This window comes from Leptosomus discolor, chromosome 5 (assembly GCF_034619465.1).
Source record: "Leptosomus discolor isolate bLepDis1 chromosome 5, bLepDis1.hap2, whole genome shotgun sequence".
Taxonomy (NCBI): Eukaryota; Metazoa; Chordata; class Aves; order Leptosomiformes; family Leptosomidae; genus Leptosomus; species Leptosomus discolor.
The window spans coordinates 13389909-13410514 of NC_141395.1; the positions used below are offsets into that span (position 1 = coordinate 13389909).

General features: G+C 48.8%; 1 protein-coding gene across 1 annotated transcript; it reads left to right on the forward strand.

The window, feature by feature from the left end:
- Positions 1–515: 515 nt before the first annotated feature.
- Positions 516–13548, forward strand: LOC104348002 (uncharacterized). The gene is made up of 6 exons (XM_009953180.2): positions 516–2086; positions 7845–8019; positions 8793–8997; positions 9436–10058; positions 11755–11900; positions 12753–13548. Exons 1-6 carry the CDS (start codon positions 516–518, stop codon positions 13546–13548), a joined length of 3516 nt encoding a protein of 1171 aa, XP_009951482.2.
- The last annotated feature ends 7058 nt before the right edge of the window (positions 13549–20606 follow it).

A 20606-nucleotide genomic window follows, 5' to 3' on the forward strand; every position in this document is an offset into this window, starting at 1 on the left:
TAAACCTCCCATCTCCTTAGCCCTGCTGTGTGAGTAAGCTGAGCCTGCTGCAAGCACTTCTGAGCATTTGGCACTAGAGCTGAGCAGTGTTAATTGTGAAGGAATTGCTGAGGGTAGGTAGGATAAACTTCTGCAAATTCAGATGGGTCGTGTAAGGCCACTGTTGGCTAGAGATGGAAAAGATGCCCTGCCCCAAGCCCCGCAGCTTGTCTGCTAGTTAGGCTGCTCTGTTTCTACCCAGGATGCTGGTGTTTGGCTTCTGTGTTCCCTGGAAGCAGACCTGCTGTTGCATCCTGCGAGTCATCACCAGGCTGCTTCAGTAACTCATCTTTCCTTCCATTCACAGGTCTCCTACGCATGGCGACTCAACCCATGTGAGAGCTCTCTTATGTGAGTACCCAGCAGCACACTTTGCTGTCTGTGGTCTGTGGACATTGACTGGCATCTAAGCGACACCCCAGCTCCCTCCTCTCCCCCTAGACGCCACTGTCTTAGAGCCTCCATGTGCATTTGCTATGACATACATCAGTGTTGATGAGAGACAGGAACACTGCCGGGTGATCTTGAGCTGCCAAAATAATCAGCTCTATGCGCAACATGGCTTAAAGGATTTTTCCGTTAGCAGCATGCATCCACTAAAGAACCTAGACACTCATATTTTTTCTGGGAACTTCCACACTCTAGACTCCTGCCACACAGGCAAGGCACCTTTGGCCAGTCCTGTGGAAAACCGGATGTATCGGAGCGTGGAGAACCTTCACTGGTCAACGGTTGCTGACTCTGGGCTGTATTCTCACTGCCGGAGCCTGGATAATGAGATCATCTTTCGCTATAGAGGCACCAGTCAGTGGACAGAAGCCAGCGTGGGTGTGACCCCAGTACAGAGCACATCAGACTCTCTGAGAAACCTTTCTCTCCGTGCTAAACAGACATCGCAATCGGCACAAAATGTGCTCTTCCCTCCCTTTGCCAAAGTGCCTCAGTGGCTTTTCCCTTCTGCTGAGGAAAGAGCCCTACATGGAGATGCCAAAAAAGAGCTGAAGGAGAAGCTGAGGCTGCACAGCAGTAAGGTGGCAGAGCCCTGTAAGCCAGTGCGTCCACAGGTGGCCCTGCCTGACCTGATGGCCCGGGAGTTTTTTGAATGCCAGATGTGCCGGCAGTACAAGAACGGTTGTGCTGTCAACTGCTGCACGGTTTTGGTGGAACACACTGCTCTTAGGCACAGCCTCACAGCAGGGCAGAGACTGTGTTTTGCACACAGGATCACCAGTCCAGAAGACATCAAGCAGGAGGCTCAGAGGAGGCTTCAGCTCCGAAGGCAGAATAGCTCCCCCAATTTGCCCCTTCAGCATGCTGGGGGAAGCCATGAGATGGCCAAATCCAGAACAGCAGAAACCCTGGAACAATATAGTGGGGAAGCAGATGTCAAAGCTGCATCGGGACAGAGCAAGAAAGGCCACTGCAAAGGGAGGCTCTACATACCCACCTTTGAGGAATTCAAGCAGATGAGAAGCAAGGAGGCAAATTCATCTGCCAGCAGCAGTGGGCCAACAGATTGCTTGAATAAGAGTCTGTCTGCAAACCAGACCCTGGAGGAGGAGAACAATAAGAATGTCTGTCCAGAAGCTCTGGGGACCAAAGGTGTGAATGAAACCACTGTCACAGTGGAGGATGATGATGATGTATTCCATGAAAACCATACCTCTGCTGGATTTTCCCGATATCCAGCCACATGGGATGATTCCAGGATGAGCAGCCCTGAGGTGAAGGACGGAACCTTCCAGATCTCCAGCCCGGATAGATCACCGGTCCCCATTTGCTCTAGCCCTATTCCACGGTCTCCTTTACAGGCAGTAGCAATACACAGAACTGGGCAGGACATCTTCAGTGATGAGCAGCAGAAAGGAGAGACAAGACAATTAAATGATGTCCTCCACCTTGCAGGGCAGTCGCTGGCTTCAGAAGCCCAGTCCTCTTGCTGTTCATCGCTGCTGTTAGAAGCCACAGACTTATCCAGCTATGGAGCTAAGCTACAAAAAATGAAGGATGAATTCATAGGTTCAGCCCTGGAACTTATTAAGAAAAGGTAACATGCTCTGTGGGGTCACCTGAAAGCAGTTCCCTTGTTAACGATCTGGTCTCTTTCCCGTTATGTGCATTTAACTCCTGTAGCATAAATACGCTGTTGGCAGAGCTTTTCATCTTAGGGTCTCTGATAGCCACATGGACATGTCTTTAAGCTGTTGAGCTTAAACATCTTTGCGTGGGCTTAAACATCAAACAGCGTTTTCATCTAGACTTTGCCTTTTTGTACACCCTAATCTTGTTAAGACAGCAGCCATTAGTAGTCCTGACACCCAATTTCCCACCTGTTTTATTTCTGTAATGAATTGTTGAAATGTCTTTTTTTTTTAACATCTGTTAAAAGTAGAGGACAGCCAAGGGATACAAAGTACTAATATGATTCCTCTGAAAAAAGATGCAGAGTCTGTCCCACTACTGCAGGACATGAACCTAGGTAGTGTGACATGCAGCAACAAGTGCTTTCACTTGCTGCCTGTATGTAGCGAACTGACAAACAAAGAAGAGCAAGATGGCCGCTACGAGTCTTTAACCACCCGCTGGAGACCAGCACAGGCAGCAGTTGAAAGTACTTGCATATACTGTCCTTCTGCCAACTCAGCATAAGCAGTGAGAGAAAATACTTGCATAAAGCCTTCCTCCCTCTTTCCGATCAGGGTTTTCACCTTCTCTGGGTAAGACGTTCACAAGGACTGCTTTCTCTATCCTGGTGTTGGACACTGCAGTCCTGTTACCTCCCTCCTGCCAAAGAAATGGGGATCTCTTTCCATTTGTTGTGCAGGTGGCCCAACAGGAATCAGCAAAGCTCTGGAAGCTAGGAATTTGGGGCAATTGTCACTGTCTTATCACTAGATAAGGCTGATAGGAAAAGGAGAAGTAAGTGTTGGTGGTTTGTTTCCGTATGCTTGGCTTTCAGGACTGGCTTTGCCAAGAATTACATTTGACTTGGTTTCTTGCTGCTTCTGACATCCACATATGTGGTGTGTGAGACGCCAGGGCATCAAGCTTGTACACTGGCTTGGTATTTCTGGAACGCTAGAGCTCTGAGACTGAACATAGGTTTTAGAGGAGATGATAGGGACTTCTGCACTGGAGTCAGAGTTGTCTGAAAGAACTTTTGTGGAGCTGAAGCTCCGCATGTAGACAGAGCTAGAGTGACAAGTAGAAATACTTCTGCAACTTTATAATTCAAAGGGAAATAGGTGATGTCAGAGCCCTAAATGCTTCCTTCAGCTGTCCAGCCCAGCCTTTGTGCTTTTGTTCTAGAGTGTGAAAACCCAATGAAGAAACAGATGAGAAAGTTATGGTATGCAACTGTTTTCATTGAGTAGGCTATTTTTATCATGGATGTGAAGTGAAATACACAGAATGGCACAAGCCATGAGTAAGAGTTTGAGAACAGCTGTCTCCGAGCTGGTGCCCGAGATGCACCATAGCAAAGTATTCAGGAAATGGGTAGTGCACATGATTTTTCTTCCCATTAGTCTCCCAGCCTCCAAATACTTTCTGCCCAGGGCCTTTATGGTTTCAGTGTAGTTCCTGTGCTTTTAATATCTGCAGTGGTTTTTGTTTCGGTGAATGCGTTCAGTCTCTCTAGTTGGATTTGTTAAAATATATGAGGTGATTTTATTAACACCAAAATGATAATTGAACTAAAAATGAGAATGACAGTGGTTCCAGTGAAGGAACCACCCTGGCCTGTTTATTTTCCATAGTAATAACAATTAATGGTAAAGATTATAATTTCTTCAGAATACCAGGAGGAAAACAAATCTGTTGACAGTGCCAAAGTACTAGTTAGTGGGAAACTCCAGTTTCCTTTGTCTGGAAATTTCTCAATTTTCCATCATTTTCACCTGAGAATGTAATGTGCTTGAATACTAACTTACAACTCAAGCTGATTCTCACTGCAGAGATGCGAGACTTTTTGTCTGGATGTTTTGGGTCCTAAATTATGATCGTTGACATCCAGGCCACATTTTTTCTAAGTCTCAAATGAAATGAGCTGATTTCCACAGATACTGAGCTCAACAAGGCTTTGATAGAGATGCTGTGATGGAGCATCACAGAATAAAATAGCTGAAATTGTCTTCTCTTTCTAGTGTTTCTGTGTAAGTGTTACAGTTTTACAAAGCAGTTTTGTCTGGTAAGTTAATTGCCCCCCTATTAATTCATAGTTAATTACTTAAGACTCATTAAAATGGCTTAATATTTCATCAGTGGACATTTGATTTTCAGCTTCATAATTATGGTGGCTTTAGCCCCCTCATATGTTACTGCATACTTTTAGCTTAAGTTGTAGTCCTGGCTGGCAAAGGGTGTTGAGATCTAGGTGGAAATGCTGTAGACATTTCAATATGTAGTCCACTTTCTGAAATTGTTTAAGCAGCAAATTGCTCAGGATAAGGACATGCAAGGACCTGGGGTTCCTGTCTATGAAATGGGGGACAAGGTAACAACAAAAACCTGCACAAGGGAGCAAAGGACATGACTAAGAAAGAAGGCTACTTGAATAGAGTGATGGCGTGTATTTGGGATGACACCAGGATGGTGGGTACCATAACAACTTCCCATAGCAGAGGACTCCAAGTCTGGAAGGCAGGTGCCAGCAGGGAAGGAGTGGCAGAAACAGTCAGGAACATGTGGAGAGGGCTGAGAACTGCTGGCCTGGACAATGGTACAACCACAAAGAGGCCCATAGAGACCGTGAAGGAAAGCAGGTGCATTTCCAGTTGTACACCACACACCTAGTGCCAGTGCTTTCATGAGATTCAGAGATGGTGGCCCAGAGATTTAAAAGGACATTCAGGAAGACCTTGTCCTCCCTGTGCTGGCCGGAGTGCATCACCTGTCCTAGGAAGAGCAGGGAAAACTGACACCAACCCCAGGCATAAAACTTCTATCCCAATAAGTGATTTGATCCCACAGAAGGAAACATTCCAGAGTCCCCCCACTCTGCAGCTCTGCGTGAGGGCAGGGGGGAGTGCTTGAACAGGCATTGGTGCGGACCTGTTAACAGCCCAGATCTCTGCCAGGGGGAGGCGCCGGGAGGAAGGGGCAAAATCCTGTTTTCTTGGCAATGTCCTCTCTTCCTGCTAAGCCAGGGACAAAGGTTAAAGGAGCAGCCCTAAGATGTGGTTCTATAAAACTGCTTGTATCCTCCCTGTTTCGCCTACATCCCTCTGATCACACCGGTGGTGCGGTGCACAGTGACTGCTCCATGGAGCAGCACTTGCCCCAACACCTCATAGCCAGTATATCATGGAGGAGGGATCTAATCACAACTAGAAGTAGAGCAGTCAAACCAGGGATGAGGAAATCTCTTTTCACACAGTGAGGGCTCTGCATCATTGCCTTCCTTACCTTTAGCTGACCAACCATGGGGTGGGTTGAATTTCTCAGTCTCCAGTCACACTTCCTTAGCTCAGCTCTCTGGGTAGTATTGGCTCTTACCCCCACTGCAGGTCATGTCTGGGATTTTTTTTAGAATATCCCTGTTGGGTTATGGAAACCACAATAAGCGATGGCATCTGGTCTGCACACCTTATTAGCAGAGAGTTGCTGTCAGCTTCACTTAGAGGAGCAGTAATACTCTGGAGTACTTTCCACGTTCAAGTGGACGATCTTGAAACACTGTAAAAATGACAAATGAAAGCTCAGCTTTACTTTGAGAGTATGGTCTGTATGGTGGGAGGTGGTGTGATCAAGAAGAGAAGATAATATTCCAGTTCTGAGCACTGCTGCTGACCTTGGACACATCCCATTGGCTCTCTGTGCCTCAGAATGGTCCCTTCTTTCTGCGTGTTTCAACCAGAAGCTGCTTGAGCAGGAGCAGCTTTTGGAAATGCTGGTTTTCCAGCGGTGGCAGATCTTCTTCAAGAACTTTCTTGCTCCTTAACCTCTGCCTTCCCTCTCACAGGTGTGCCCAGCTGAAGTATTCATACTTTGCCCAACTCAGTGAAACATCAGTGAAATGATCTGGCTGGGAATACGTGAGGGAGGATATTTTTTTACACCCAGATCATTTCAAGACTGATTTTAGATCATGGCCACACAGACAGCTACTCTGGACCGGCTGAGGGAGTGGTACCCCAAATGTGGCTGGGGACGGCAGGGAGAAGGAGACAGGAACCTCTAAGGCCAGACCAGTACCATGGTGGGACCACAGCCTCGCTGTGTGACTGCAGCCCTCCTGTACGGGGGCTAATGCAGCCCGTACTACAGACTGCTCCATGACACTGCTGATGTTGATATCCCTTTTCTGCAGGCTGGGGAGAGGAGGCCTGGAGGAGTGAAGTGATGTTTGCAAATCCACATATGGCAGGGAGTTAGCACAGCAAAAAAGCAAAAGCCAGGAACCTGCTGTTAGCGGTGTGCCATTGCTGCACAGCCATGGCTAAACTCTTTTTAAGTTGGTAAATCCTCTGGTAGTGTCAGCTGGGACCTGGAAGCATAAATGGAGGAAGATGAAAAGCATCAGCTGGAAAGTTTCAAACCAACTTTTCTGGCATGACAACAGAGCCAGTTTGTGTTCTGGGAGATTTGTTCCCTCTTCAGCAATTTCAGTATTGGCTGATGGTTTGTTATCGGAGCCAACTGTCATTCATTGTAAGGAAAATGCCCATCTGTCTCATGTGTTTGCTTGTAGCTGACACTGTTGTAATTGCACATTAGCAGTATGACCTACCAGCGTAAGTTCACAAGTGAAGCCTTTAAGAAGCAGCAGATTTTTGTCATAGGAGACTTTTGTTAAGCATAAAATACATGCATAACCTGAAATACGTTCCAGACATTGGCTTCCTGTATGTGCAAGCATCCATATCCAGTCCTCACAACCTTTCTTTTTAAAGGAATCCAAGCCCATAAAAATTAAATAAACCCCAAATGAAAAAATTAATATTCTTCCAAGCAGGTTTCATTATGCATGGAAATAAGGTGTCTTAGAGAGTCTGTTAAAAAAATGTGTCACAAGTAGTATCACAAACTACAGCCTGTCAACTACTCTGTCAAGTCAGTGGTTTTGCACCAGACTGTGTCTGTCTGGAGAGGTGGTGTTGTCTACAGAGAGGGGAACGTGGGGCTGGAACGGACTGCCTGTATCAGCCAGGCCAGGCCCTCATTAGCACCAGAAAGCCATGAATAAAAGCATCCCAGAAATGCCAAGTGAGAGCAACAGACTCTGCCAATCTTTTCAAGACTTAAGTGCACCAAAAGGCCTGATCCTGAGTCCACTGAAAGCAGAGGGAATCTTTCCAGTGGTTTCAGCGGGCTTGGGATCATATGAGATGAAAAATAGAGGGAAAGCTCCTTTAATCCTCTAATCTCTTCAAAGTATTATGGTTTTTAGCAGGTGATTTTCTTCCAATTGAGCAATATGGTTTCTGTGTTGACAACATCTCTTTAAATAGCAGCAAATATGGATGTGGCCTACTTAGAAAAAGGTTTTTCTGGTCCCTGTGGGAGAACCTTGTGTTTTATGGACACAAAAATGCCCCCTGAACACCTGAGACTTGATATCCCAGACTGATGCTGGCATGAGTGCAGTTACCCAATTTTCACTGCTATAATTGAGTTGTGTTTAGAGCCCCTGAATCACACACACAGCCATCCATGCTGACCAGTCTAGATTCCTGCCTGCGCTTTCCCTGAACTGTTGCAGCTGCTTGTTTGAACCTGGGCTTGCTGCTCAGTCTCATCTGTGTCAGGAACGTCAGGTGAACCGTATACGTGACGTTCATCAGAGTCTGCTTCTTCCCTTGCAGCTGCAATGCTGAGACTGCTGCCAAATCCCCCTCCAAGGGACAGTGTGATCTGAGGGAAGCTGATCTCCCACCTCCCGAGGACAGCCAGCAGCCCACAGCGATGTCCATGGCAACAGAGACCTGGGAGGACAAGCCAAGCAATGAGACATCCAGCGACACTCCACCTGCAGGGAATGTAAGGGAGAGGAATTCCCCTCTCATCTTGGGCTGTGTTCAGGATTTTTTTTCTTGTCACAAGCTCTAAAGGATCCCTTTGTTGTAGGAACTGGGCGGGCTGGGAGCCTGGGATCTGAGATCACACCAATTCCCATTAGTGATTAAACTCTGTTAGAAGCATTTCTAGTGCCTTTTTTATTACAGTTAATGAAACAGGAGTCAGTTTTGTGCCTCTGCCTCTCTGCCGCGGCATCTCTTGCAGGAAGTTCAGCAATAACCCTTTCATGGCTTTCAGCATGCCACCAGCCCCTCATTGCTGTGCTGCCCAGGAGATCAGACAGCCTCGCTCCTAGTCCCCACTTGGTCAAACCACGAATGTAGGTAAGGCGTAGAGGCTGGAGGTCCTGACCCAGCAGCGCTGAAGTGTTCACGGAACAGAGACAAGCTAGGTCAGATACCTGGAGGACAGACTCAGCTCCCCTTTAGGCCCTTAGCCAGGGCTGTGCTGTTGACTTCTTCATGGTTATCTGACAGCTGTGATCCAGCCACCCGGAGCCACTGTATTCAGAGCTACACAACAGCAAAGGCAGAGGGGTCGTTGCTGTTAGGACTAAGCAAGACAGAGGGACCTGGGGGGTCACATTTCCTAATGAACGTGTATCAGAGCTGCATTTAACAATTTCACCGCTGATGAGTTTTCTTTCTCTCCTTTGGCAACTGAAGTCCAGTGGCTGCAAACTGGGTCCTGCTTGGACCACCGCCTTGCTCCAAACCCACTTGCCTTTCTTGCAGACGCCCAGTCCTGGCTGCCGCCGATCCAGCTCCGACATTGTCCATGAGAGCACGGATGGTGCCAAGGCCCAGCGGGAGTGCCGGCTGCGGCCGCACTTCAGTGACCCGATGCCGACAGACTCGGTGAAGAGGAAGCAGCTGGAGCTGAAGATTGCAGCTGCAGCACGGCAGCACGCACAGAAGCGCCGGCAGGAGCGAGACTATGGTACCCACGTTCTGCACGCTCAAAGGGGGCTGATGGGCCAGATGCTGAGCCTTGCTATGCTGGTGTAAATATGGAGTAACTCTGCTGACCTGGGGGAGGGAAGCGTTCTGGGTTTAACCCAGGTGTGCGAGAAATCAGGATCTACTCTGCTGTGTCTCTGTCCCTGCCTGGCAGGTGGCAGGGGAAGAGAGAGCCCAAATGAGTTCACAGGTATGGGCAGGGCAGGGATGACAGGCCCTGGGCTTCACCCGGGAAACATTTACTTCTGACTCTCGCCAGTCTCAGCAGCAAAAGAGGAGAGACAGCTAACAGCCCTGCTTTCACCAGATCTAGCCCACCCCCCCAGGGTTCCTCCCACCCATGGCTGTGCCAGCTTGAGCGCCTCAGGTGGGCTCTGTGCGGCTGGCAGTGCCTGTAATGATTTGTGTCTGTTCTCAGGTCCAGTGGTAGCAAAAGCCAACCTTGGCCATGGTGGCAGCTTCGATGAGACCCGCCGCGCCCCACGTGGCTCCCTCCGCTCCAGACATCATTGGAGCAATGTCAGCAGCCTGAGCACGGACAGCGGGATTGTTGGTGTGAACGATGTCCAGGACGACCTGGATCCCAGCGAGGCCACACGGACCAAGTCAAAAGATGTGGAGAGGGCAGATAGTGGCATCGGCCAGATGCCAGCCAGAAAGTGGAGGAACAGAGCATCTGAAACGCTGAGCTCCCTGCAGGCCTGGGAAGCCCATCGTCCCTGCACCGACTGTGGAGAAAGGGACCTCCCGGTGGAGACAGATGTGCAGAACTGCAATCAGAGGCGGGCTGACCTCTGCGAGAAGTGCCGCAAGCGCAGGACGGAGCGCAAGGAGTCTGTGCTGGAGTTTGTCAACACAGAGGCCAGCTATGGAGAGGACCTGCGCATCATCAAAGAGGAGTTCTATCTCCCTATGCAGGCAGCTGGGCTGCTGAGCCAGGAGCAGCTCCTGGGCATCTTCAGCAACATCCAGGAGCTCATCGACCTCAACGAGAACTTCCTGGAGATACTCCAGGAAGAAATCGATCAAGCCTTTGACCAGGTATGATGCTGCGTGGTCTAAAGGGGCCGGACCAGGCAGACAGGAATAAGTTTTGTATTAGTGAGGCAGCATAGGTGGAGCAGAGGAACCGGAGGTAGGACTCCTGGGTTCTGGTCATCTACCTAGTTCCTTGCTCCCTCAGCTCTTGTAAACCAGTGATTTCAGTAGGCCTGTGCCAGGTCACAGCTGCTGGCCTCACTCTCTGCTGTGGTAATGCTACTGACATTAGCAGGCCATCAGCAGTCTAGCTCATTTATCTCCTTAACAGGACCTAACTGTCCCATTACCAAAGTTAGCTTTAAGCCAGTTAGCTTGGACACTGATAAGAGTGTGACCATGGGGGCACAGAGCTCAGCTTGGTCTGGCTGACAGGCCACGCTCTTGCAACCCTGAGCTGGCTCTCTTCAGTCTGGCTTGGGTGTCTTTGCCTTGGGTTGCAGTTAATTGCAGCTTGCCTCTAGGCTGGCTGCGGGGCCAAGCAGCACAGGCTGCTCCCTGTTCTGGCGACAGTTGGCCCTTATGCCTCTGTGTACCAGTTGCTTCTACTGATGCACCCTGCCTTACACAAGGAACTTTCCTGCCCCACCAGCGTGGTGGTCAGAGGGCAGAGAAATAGAAATAAGACTCTAGAGCAGCAGACAGTCACTGCAGAGGATGTATAAACAGCTCCACACCCTTCTTTCTTCAAGGAACCAAACCCCACTTGTTGCTCTGTCAGTTTCACCAGGATGTTTTCTTCTCTAGGAAACACATCCCTCCTCTCCCTCCCCGAAACCCTGCATGTCAGCCTGAGTGACACATCTCAAAAGCTGGTAACTTTGACAACCACTCTCATGCACCTGGCACAGTGAAGACAGATGTGCACTGCAGGTGTGATGTCCCCTGTGAATAATTTAGTGAGACAATGGCTTCTACAAACAGCTGTGGGTTTCCCTATCTCCTCTTCCATGTTGCCTTTGCAGTCAGAGCTCAGTACTGCACCAAAAAGCCACCAGCAGCCAGGGAACTGCTCCCTCTCTTGCTGCTGAAATGAGTAGTGATTGCAGAGCATGTCAGCATACACCTTGACAAAGCTAAGAGCATTATGTGGCACCAGATTCTTACTATTCCCTTATTTTATTACACATCCAGAAATCAGAGAACAGTTTACCATGAAATTATTTTTCATTTAGGCATCAAAGTAGCCAGTAAGAGTACAACTGAAGGAGACTGCTTCCCAGCCAGGCCAGTTGCTGTGAACAACTGCAGAAGTTGTTAAGTGCCATGTCTGTTACCTGAGTAACATGCCTTCCCTGCCCATTTGCTCCTAAACGCTCTCTGTTAGTTTATGCACTGCTGCATTACCCTTATGGCAGACCTGCCAGCAAGAAGGGCCCCAGTACACCCTCTTGACTGGCAGGCTCACTCTGGCCTCTGGCCTTGGAGCCCCTGCTCTGGTGAGCTGGCTGAGCCCACAGAAGCAGAGAAGATGGCTCTTTATGTGTAGAAGAACAAGCAGTTAGACCAGCTTTCCTTCCCCTCCCCATGCACTGCTTCCCCCGGACCTGCAGGGACTGCCTTTCCGCCAGGGAGTTCTACCTTTGGTCTGGTGGTCACCAGATGCTGCAGTAGGTTCGTGCCTATCAGACTGAACGCAGGCTCCAGGCTTGTGCCTCTCCTGAGCTAACCCAGCAGGGGCTGTATTGCATGCTTGCAGGGTGATGATGACCTGATGACCGTGTGCATCGGCGAAATATTTCTAGAGTTCGTCAACATGCTGCCAGCCTTTCAGACCTACTGTCTTCAGCAGTCCTCCTCTGTGAATATGCTCAACGCACTGGAGAAGGAGAAAGAGTTGCTCAGGTGAGAAAAGGGATGAGCGTCTTCTTCCAGGCTTTGGGGACAGGAAGGCACCAGGCTGAGGGTGAAGACCTTGTCAGCTCAGCTAGATCAGAGTTTTGATGCTAAAGTTCTTCAGTGATGAGCTTCTCTCTCTTGGGGTGAGGAGAGTAATTTCTTCTCCAAAAGGTACTCAGTCCTTGCTGTCTCCATTGAGGAGTCAGTTGGTCCCCAGCTGTGTACTGTATTTTGTGGTAGCAGTGTTTGCCCACTGACCGCTGTGCTGAACCGTCACCAAATAACACCCAGCTGAGAACAGCCCTCAGACCCTGCACCAGACCATGGTTTGGATTTCCACTGGGGAAAGCCGCTGTGTGAAGCATGCATGACTTGAATTTGTTTCCCATTCCTAGCCCTGGCCTATTGGGCAACATCAGGCGAGTCATTTCTCCTTCCACTGCAACAGCTTAAAATGATGAGAGTACCAAATTTTTGTTTAGAGTGCTTTGTAATCAAATGATGAAAGGAGCTACAAATTAATGTAATCTGATACAAGCTGATGTATCTGCCTCAGGCCTCCATCAGTGTGTACCAGAGAAAGACCACACCCTCCTTGTGTTACAATGATTTAATAGAAGACTGCTAGGATGTTATGTGCTAGCGTCCCAGACACCTCATCGCTGTTCTGCAGCTGAGCACAGCTGCAGCAATTCTTGTTGGTTTTTGAGAAGACAGAATTCACAAGGCTGTTAAAACCAGAGTGGGGGCTGCAGTGCCCAGCAGCTGTTAGGACCACAGTGTTCATTTGCATTTAGGATTTCAGCATCTGCTGGCAGAACAGCCACCATTTCATTCTCTCTTCTTAAATCCCTGCAGAATATTCCTCAATGTCTCCCAGAACGACAACACAGCACTGCGACGGATGAACTTGAGGTCCTTCCTGATGGCCCCTTTGCAAAGAGTCACCAAGTACCCACTGCTGCTCAGCAGAATCATCAAGGCCACCACTGAATACCACCCAGATCATGGCAGCCTGCGGGAGGCCAAGAGCCGCATCGAGTCCCACCTGGAGCACATCAACATGAAAACCAAGCAGGAGGGGAACACGTGGACCCTCCGATCGTTTCGCCAGGACAGCAAGAAGAAGAGGGAAGTCATCAACATCGAGATGAGAGAAACTGCCCTCAAAACTGTAGGCTGGCTGCGGGAGGAGACACGATTTGTGATGGAGGGGTCACTGCAGCTGGCCCAGCCCCCTGACGGCCAGTGGGTGAAGAAAGGCAGCAAGACCCTGAAGTTCCAGAACATGCAGGTCCTCCTCCTGGTGAACATGAAGCGTGTGTCTGAGTCCAGCCTGGAGTCAGCCGAGCCAGGGCCCGTGAAGGACGCCGTGCTGGTACTCATCAGGGACAAAAATAACGGGAAGTTCCATTTGCTCAGGGAGCCCTTGAGGCTGAGTAATTGCATCGTCTCCACTGATCCTGACTGTGATGACACTTTTGAACTCATTGAGATCAGGCGGGAGGCATTTGTGTTCCGGGATAGTGACCGGGCACGGACTCACCACTGGTTTAGGCAGATCAGGCGGTACTCAAGGGAGCTGGGCTCCTGGAAGAAGCGGCGGAACGCGCTGCCCAACATCATGATCAGCACCCCTCACACCAGGCCCTGAGTCCTGCACGGGCAGCATGCAGGGAGACTTGGCTTGACCAGTGCCATGTGCAAGGACCATCAAGAGCCTCGGTGGCTTGAACTTGCTCTTCTCCATGGACAACACAGGGAGGAGCCTGGCCCACAAAGACTCTTAGCAGCACTGAAAGCAAGCATCACAGCCTAATTCTGGTCTCCAGCCTCAGGACTCACAACCTGTTTGTGGCTGATGTACATACAGAGATGGGCTTCCCTCGAGGAGCAGATCTCAGGAGGAAAATACTGAGTTTAACTTGTTAATATTGCACTGCAGGAGAATGATGTATGATGCTTGCCATTGCATGGATCGTGTTGAAAGCCAGTCTTGACAACATGAGAGAGGTTTCCACCATTGACTATACTTCATCAGCATATTAGGTAAAGTCAGGGTCAAAATTAGGTGCAGTATTATGCAACAGGGGAGGAATGTTGGAGAAAATTGTTTTCCACTGCTACTCCTAAGGACTGTGTTTCATTGTTCATCTCTGTATATTCAGTCAAAATACTTGTTTAAAACGAAAGGTCTTTCATCTTTAATCCAAATCAAGTAGGTATCAGTTTGCTCAGATTCAGCTGCATGCACACAGCAAAAAAAAAAAATAGCAAGCAAGAATAAAAGGAGTTCTTACTCTCTGCCACATGCACCCCAAATATGTGTAGAACCTGTGGAAGAGCAGTATAACCACACTGAAAGTCTGTTAGTTAACTGACTTAGGGACTGGAACATAACACTGCATCTGAAATATCTCAGAAGTGTATGTAAATATAGCTCCGCTACCACTAATAGTGAACTTAAAAGTTTGCAATTATTTAAATGATGTAATCTAGTGTATTTCAAAATTTAATTGAAAGGAACAATTTACATTGTACTGTAGAGTAACATAAAAGGTTTTAATAATTATGTTTCAATGACTATAGGTGGGTATTTTTTTAAATACTTGTTTTCTGGAGCAGATATTTCATTTAGTGTGGGTGGCATTCAGGTGAACAATGTGCCTACGTCTGTTCTTTGGATCCCCTGAGCAGGATTCAGGGGCTACTCCTACTGAGAGCGGTACAAGCCTGCTACCTTAATCATTGCTAGACAACAATAGACTGGCACAAAGTCTTATGCTCTGGCCGCAGTCCTGCCTGGGCAGGTCAGGCCCCAGTGCACCAGACGTGAGAGACGAAACTGAGGCCACAGAGTGCTCCCCACTAAGGTCCAGCCTCTCTCAGCTCCACAGCAGGGAAATGACTCGAAGCTGAACAATGGTAAAAAGGCAAACAGGGTTTAACCTTTCCAGCCTGACATTAGCACTGACCGTGGCCTTGCGATTACAAGATCAGGAAAATGTCACGCTGTGACTTACACAGCAAAGGCCAGATTACAGCCCTAGGGGCTAAATTAAGAGCCTGAATTTTGGTGGATCTTGGAGGACAGCCTGTAAATGTTCTTTCAGACCCCAGGGTAAAGACAAAGCCAATCAGTACTATTCACTCCCAACAAAATATTTCTGTTACAGGCATTTATTTTACGGGAGGATTCACACAAGGAAGCATATTTGTGTATTTCTCCAGAGATCAACCAGCATCAGCGAGCACACAAACGAAGGCAGACAGAGGCTACCTTCATGTAGGTAGCCCTAATCTTGTAAGTCACCACTGACCCAACACCTGAGCAGGCCTCCAGACCGTACCCAGTGCTTTGTCCTCCCGCCACAGCTGCCCAGGGCTTGTTACACTGCTCCGGGCACCGAGCACACGCCAGCAGTGAGACATGTACGTACTGGCCGTATTTTTTCTTCATCTGCACCATCCAGCGTTTTAGCGCTTCATTTTGTCCTTGAGGAGATGGGAGGCTTTGCGTCACGTGGAGGCTTTACACACACATACCCGAGACGCTGAGGGTGGCAGCACACAGCTGGGCGCTGTAGCGAGCGATAGCTGGCCAAAGCGCTTGTCGGGGCAGCAGCCTGCCTCCCTCAGGTGAGGTGGAATTCCCTCCAGCTGTTTCTAGTCGTTAGACAATAAATTGTTTGTCCCCCCAAAATACGCACTGAACAGCCAGTGAAGGGCACAAGGCATTGCCTTTAGTTTGTTGTTTGTTTTTCAAATAGTTGGATGCCTAAGCAGAGCAGCTGCTGGAGGAAGGTTTCTCTCACGCTGTCGTGACAGATCTGCATCTATGAGCCTTCCCGCCCTCTTCACTGAACATGCGAAAAGCAACAGCTTGTCGTACCTTTGTTTTCTCTCCCAAGATCAAAATGGCGCAGCCACCTTCTCTTCATTCCCTCCAGTGGCAGTTTTGATCAGGGAAGGCATAAGTACAGTAAGCCTAATAGCTTAACTTATCCAAACAGTGAGTGGCTTTCACAGCCACAGAAAGCTGCTGCTTTCTGGCAAGTTTTCAATTACTTTCCAGCACAGTGATTTTCTCCACACCAATTCACGCTCAAAACCAGCCACGGACTGTTTGTACAGTCGTATCTTTAAATCAAGATACCTTCAGTCACCCTAGCTGTTCAAAAGGGTTAGAGAACAATAAGTACATGTAAAAGGTCTGATATTTAGCATCAATCTTGCGTTTGAGTGATTGTTCAATTTGTCAGATTCAGGCTTTTTCTAGGTATCACAGGAAACACCTGCCTGCCAGCCTCCTAGTAATCATGGCCCATTTCCTCTGAACCAGGCAAACTCTCCCCAAAAGAAGGTCCATAAATAATTGCTGGGTGTTGAGTTATGAGGACGTGTACTTGGTGCTGTAGCCCTGTCCAAAAAAACCTGGGGCCAGGGAACAGTACAAGCGCTTTGATCTGGGACAGCATGCTACGGGAAGCAACAGCCCGATTGTTGAACCTGTCAAACTAGACAGAGGTTGTGCTTCCAATGTCGTTTGTCTTTTATGTCTCCGGTGTGTACTCAGCTGCTTGCCTGCCTTTAAATTACAGGTGCTGAAAGAGCACACGAGCACAGAGTGACAGCTCGTGCTGTGGGGTGAGCCGGCACAGGAAGGGTGAGGAGTGTCGGCAGTAGGTTTCCATAATCCTCAGGCACCTTTCTGAACTGGATGATCCCACTCCTGGGAAGGTCCAGGTCTTTCAGTATCACATGTACACATCTTAACTCGGCAGCCCTGGAGATTAGCTGTGCTGTATTTTTCCATTTCTGATTAACAAACCTGACAAAATGCTATTATAACCCAGGGTGCTTGGGAACAGGGTTGTCTGCAAGCCAAGAAAGCAATTATTTGTTCCAAACTGGCCGTCCTAGGGCTCTGTATTATTTTTATGCCTCTCATTGTCACGACTGACAATACTAAGATTATTTTTCAAGACTTCTGCCCACTGAACTTACCCGGCTAGTACAAGCAGACCTCTCTGGATGTACCACATTAGGGGAAAAAAGTCGATTACTCCCTTGATTTATCAGAACTTATAAATGACCGTTAACAAGAATTTAGGATGAGTCTTACTGGTCATTTACGAGGAAAACAACAACAACAAAAGGCAGTCTTTATCATAGAGTCCATGTAGCTCTGAGCTCAGAAGGCAAAACACTGGATTGAGAGCCCCCTGTGAGATCAGGTCCCAAGAAAAGAAGGAACAGCTACTTTAAGAGTCAGCAGCCTGGGTGGGGAAGGCTGAAAAAAACATGGGGAGATGAAGTGCAAATACTTTAGAGGGCAGAGGCTTCTGCTTTAGTGAACAGATGTCTTCTCTTTTATGGTGTTCTTGCACATCCCTGGTTGTCCTCGACAGAAGTGAGGATGGGGAAGGGGCGTTCAGCGTCGATCTCTGCCATATGATCAAGAACACATCTGAAAGGGAGCATCAGCTTTGGTCTGGCAGCAAGACACTATTGCAGCTGTCATTGGAGACTGAGAGATTGACCTCAGCACATCCCAAATTCTGAAGAAAAGCTCCAAGATCATCTCAGATCTGCTGCTTTGGGGAGCTTCAGTCATTCAATGCACGTGAATACATTATAGAGCTAAAGACCCAGGAAGACAGACTCCAGCAGGAGATTCTGGTGACTCTTGCACTCTTGCTCTTGTCCCTGACATGCTCAAAGGGAAGATAATTCAAATCTTCTAGCACCGTGTCAAAGATGCCCCTTCAGGGCACATGGATGAGGCAGCTGTAGTAACTTGTTTCATGGTGTCAGCAGTGTCTCCTCTTAAATGAACCAGGTGAGATTCAGCTGGAATTAGGCTGATGTTCTCTGACATGAAATTGGAAAAAACTGGAACCAATAGCAGTGGAGGAAGCTGCCCTCCTGCCAGAGATCAGGTAAATACTCAAAGATCTCACTGTCACCGTTGAGTGACCTTCTGTCACTACAGTGCAGTATGACAGAGCAAAAAGTTACTGATCAGGCAAAGGAACTGCCTGTTTCTCACAGGGGCTGCTGCAGAATTTCACTATGACTGGTGACGGGTACAAGCAATTGGGAAAAAAAAGAAAAATCAAAGTTTTGACAAGTAACACTGCACAGTCCAAAAACTCCAGGCAAGCCCCAAGGGCACTCATTAGAAAAGAAGACATCTCCTCAGGAAACTGGAGCTGGTCCCCTGAGGGAACTTAACAAGGAATGGGAACACAGGCAGGGCATCCTCCAGCACTGGTCTCTGCCCAGACTTGGCTTGACTGGGAGCAGTTTCCACAGCTGGAAAAAGTTGAAAAGCTGGCATTAGGCCCTAGATCCATTAGCAGGGATGAATGTAATGATAATTTGCAACTCTTCAGCTCAAATCCTGCCCCAGTGCCATCTCCACCAGTGCAGGCTTTGCATCCCTGAGAAATGATCTCAGCTGCAGGTGAGAAGACCCAGACTGCAAACAGCCCTCCCAGGGAAGGTGCCCTGCGTAGGGGCAGGCAAAGGAACCCTTCCTGTCAGTGGAGCCCCGGGTGGTTTTGAACCCTTCCCTCCTAGTGCAGGAACCACCCTCGCAGTGCCGGAGTCACATCCTGGGGAGGACCTGCACCAAACGTCAGTGGGTGATGTGGGGAGGGCTGGCAGATGAGAGCGGGAAGCCTGCAGGTCACAAGAGAGTCACAGTGCAGATCCCACGACTGATGCCTGGGATAGCCAAAACACATGAAGAGCACAAGGCGTTTATAGCCCTGGACCATTTCTGAGGGGCTGAAATCTCAGGCTTTTTCTTCCCTTTAGGCTGTCTGCAGTCCCTGCTGAAGTCTCCAACAGGCTGTGGTAGTTGTCAGACTTCACTGAAGCCTGTGAGAGCTGCACAGGGCCCCAGTGCAGACCCAGAGGCAGCCAGACAGCCCTCCCTACCGGGATGGGAGCCAGCAGGCTTCCTGGGGAAGCAGACAGCGCTCTTGCAGGGCTCAGGCTCTTACAGTTTCTCCAACAGAAGCAGGTTAAATGTTTGTACACTCACAGGGTGAACGTGCAGATGAAGAAGCATTCAGACAAGGAGTGTATTCCCCCTTCTTTCAATAAAGGGCTGGTTTTAGGACAGCCATTTTCCCCTTAGGCAATCCTCCAGCGACAGCTCACCAGGGCAAGCCAGAAGTGCCACGGTTTGAAGTGACAATAAACAGGCAGAGAAGCCTGCAAGGAGGTAACCCATCCTCAAGGATTACATGCCTGACCCACAGCACACGTGCAGGAGATGTATACTTTAAAGGACTATTTCATTCAAAATCAAACACTTGTTTAATGACACTTCATTAATTCAGCAGGCAGGAGGCTCTCTGAACAGCCCCTACACACGCTTTAGTACAGTTGCACCGCAGCATCCAGCAACAGACAGTGCTTTAATGAGGGAAGATGGACTGCTGATGAGTAACGCGTCAGTATCCACGCACAGACCCCAGGAGTCATCCATGTTCACTTTCTGCTCTGCTTAATTGCCTTGGTGTGCAATGACCACACTGGCTGAAAAACGTGAGTGAGGCTCTGTAGCACAGAAGTCATCACTTTGCAGTAAAATGAAGGCAAATTATTTACCCAAAGAGAAAATCCTTGGCAATTCTAACAGAAGGGGAAGCAGCTCAATTACTGCAAGAAAAAAATTGGGCCATTTACCACGTAGTGTTACACCTCAGTGAACACTTAAAGCTGGCACCGCACAGAGAGGAGGAAGCCTCCCTCCACACACTGGTGCAGTGTGTGTGGGACTGCGTGGTGAACCAGACTGGGAGCAAACACTGCTGAAAACGAAATGTTTTAGCTAGGTCCATTCCTTGATCCAGTTCACTGCACAAAGACGTGTGCTGGCACCAGAAAAGGGCAGTCTGAAGGTGATAATGTGTCCTTTAGCAAGTGCCAGTTTAAAGAGGTGGCTGGACTCTGGCTGCAGTTAATCAATCCCAGCAGACCGAGCCCAGTTCCACAGCCAGCACCAAGGTCTACCCTGCATCCTGTGCCACGGAGCTCTGTTCGCCCCTGTTTCCCAAACGGTTTCAGGTCAGCACTTCCATTGATCTGCAGGGGTTGAACAGGCGGTGCCATAAATAAAGAGCAGTTAATCAACTAGTTAAGTGCCCTTTTTACTGAAATAAAGAAAACCCACAGAGATGACGTCAAGATGGGGAAAAAACCACCCCAACCAATGCGCAAATACAAAGATGATTGAAGAGCGCTTCCTGGAACACACTTCAGGCTGAAGTGGCTCAGAGAATAGCCGTGCTGGCTGTTGAGTCAGACTCTCCAGTGCTCCTGCGCTGACTCACTCCCCTCCCAGCTGCCAGCCCGCGCTGCCCAGTCCATTCAGTACCAACAGGAGTTATTTGTTCAGCGTTCGAGTGCATCTGATTCATCATCAGCCATCAGGGTTCTGCAGTCCTCAGAGCTCTGTCCCTCACTGCCATTCCCCACTGGTTAACCTGCTCCTGTTACCCTGGGAAAGGGAAGGGTCAGAGAAGAGAGACGCCCTACTCAAGTCCTTCTCAGTTTTCCCTTCTTCCCTCTCCTCCCAGCTCTGGGACAGAAACACAACTTCTCATTAGGACCACAGGGATGTGCAGATTCACAGCCAAGGCCACGAGGTCCTACAGGCCACCTCTGCGCCCAGGAAGCTACAAAAAGCACATC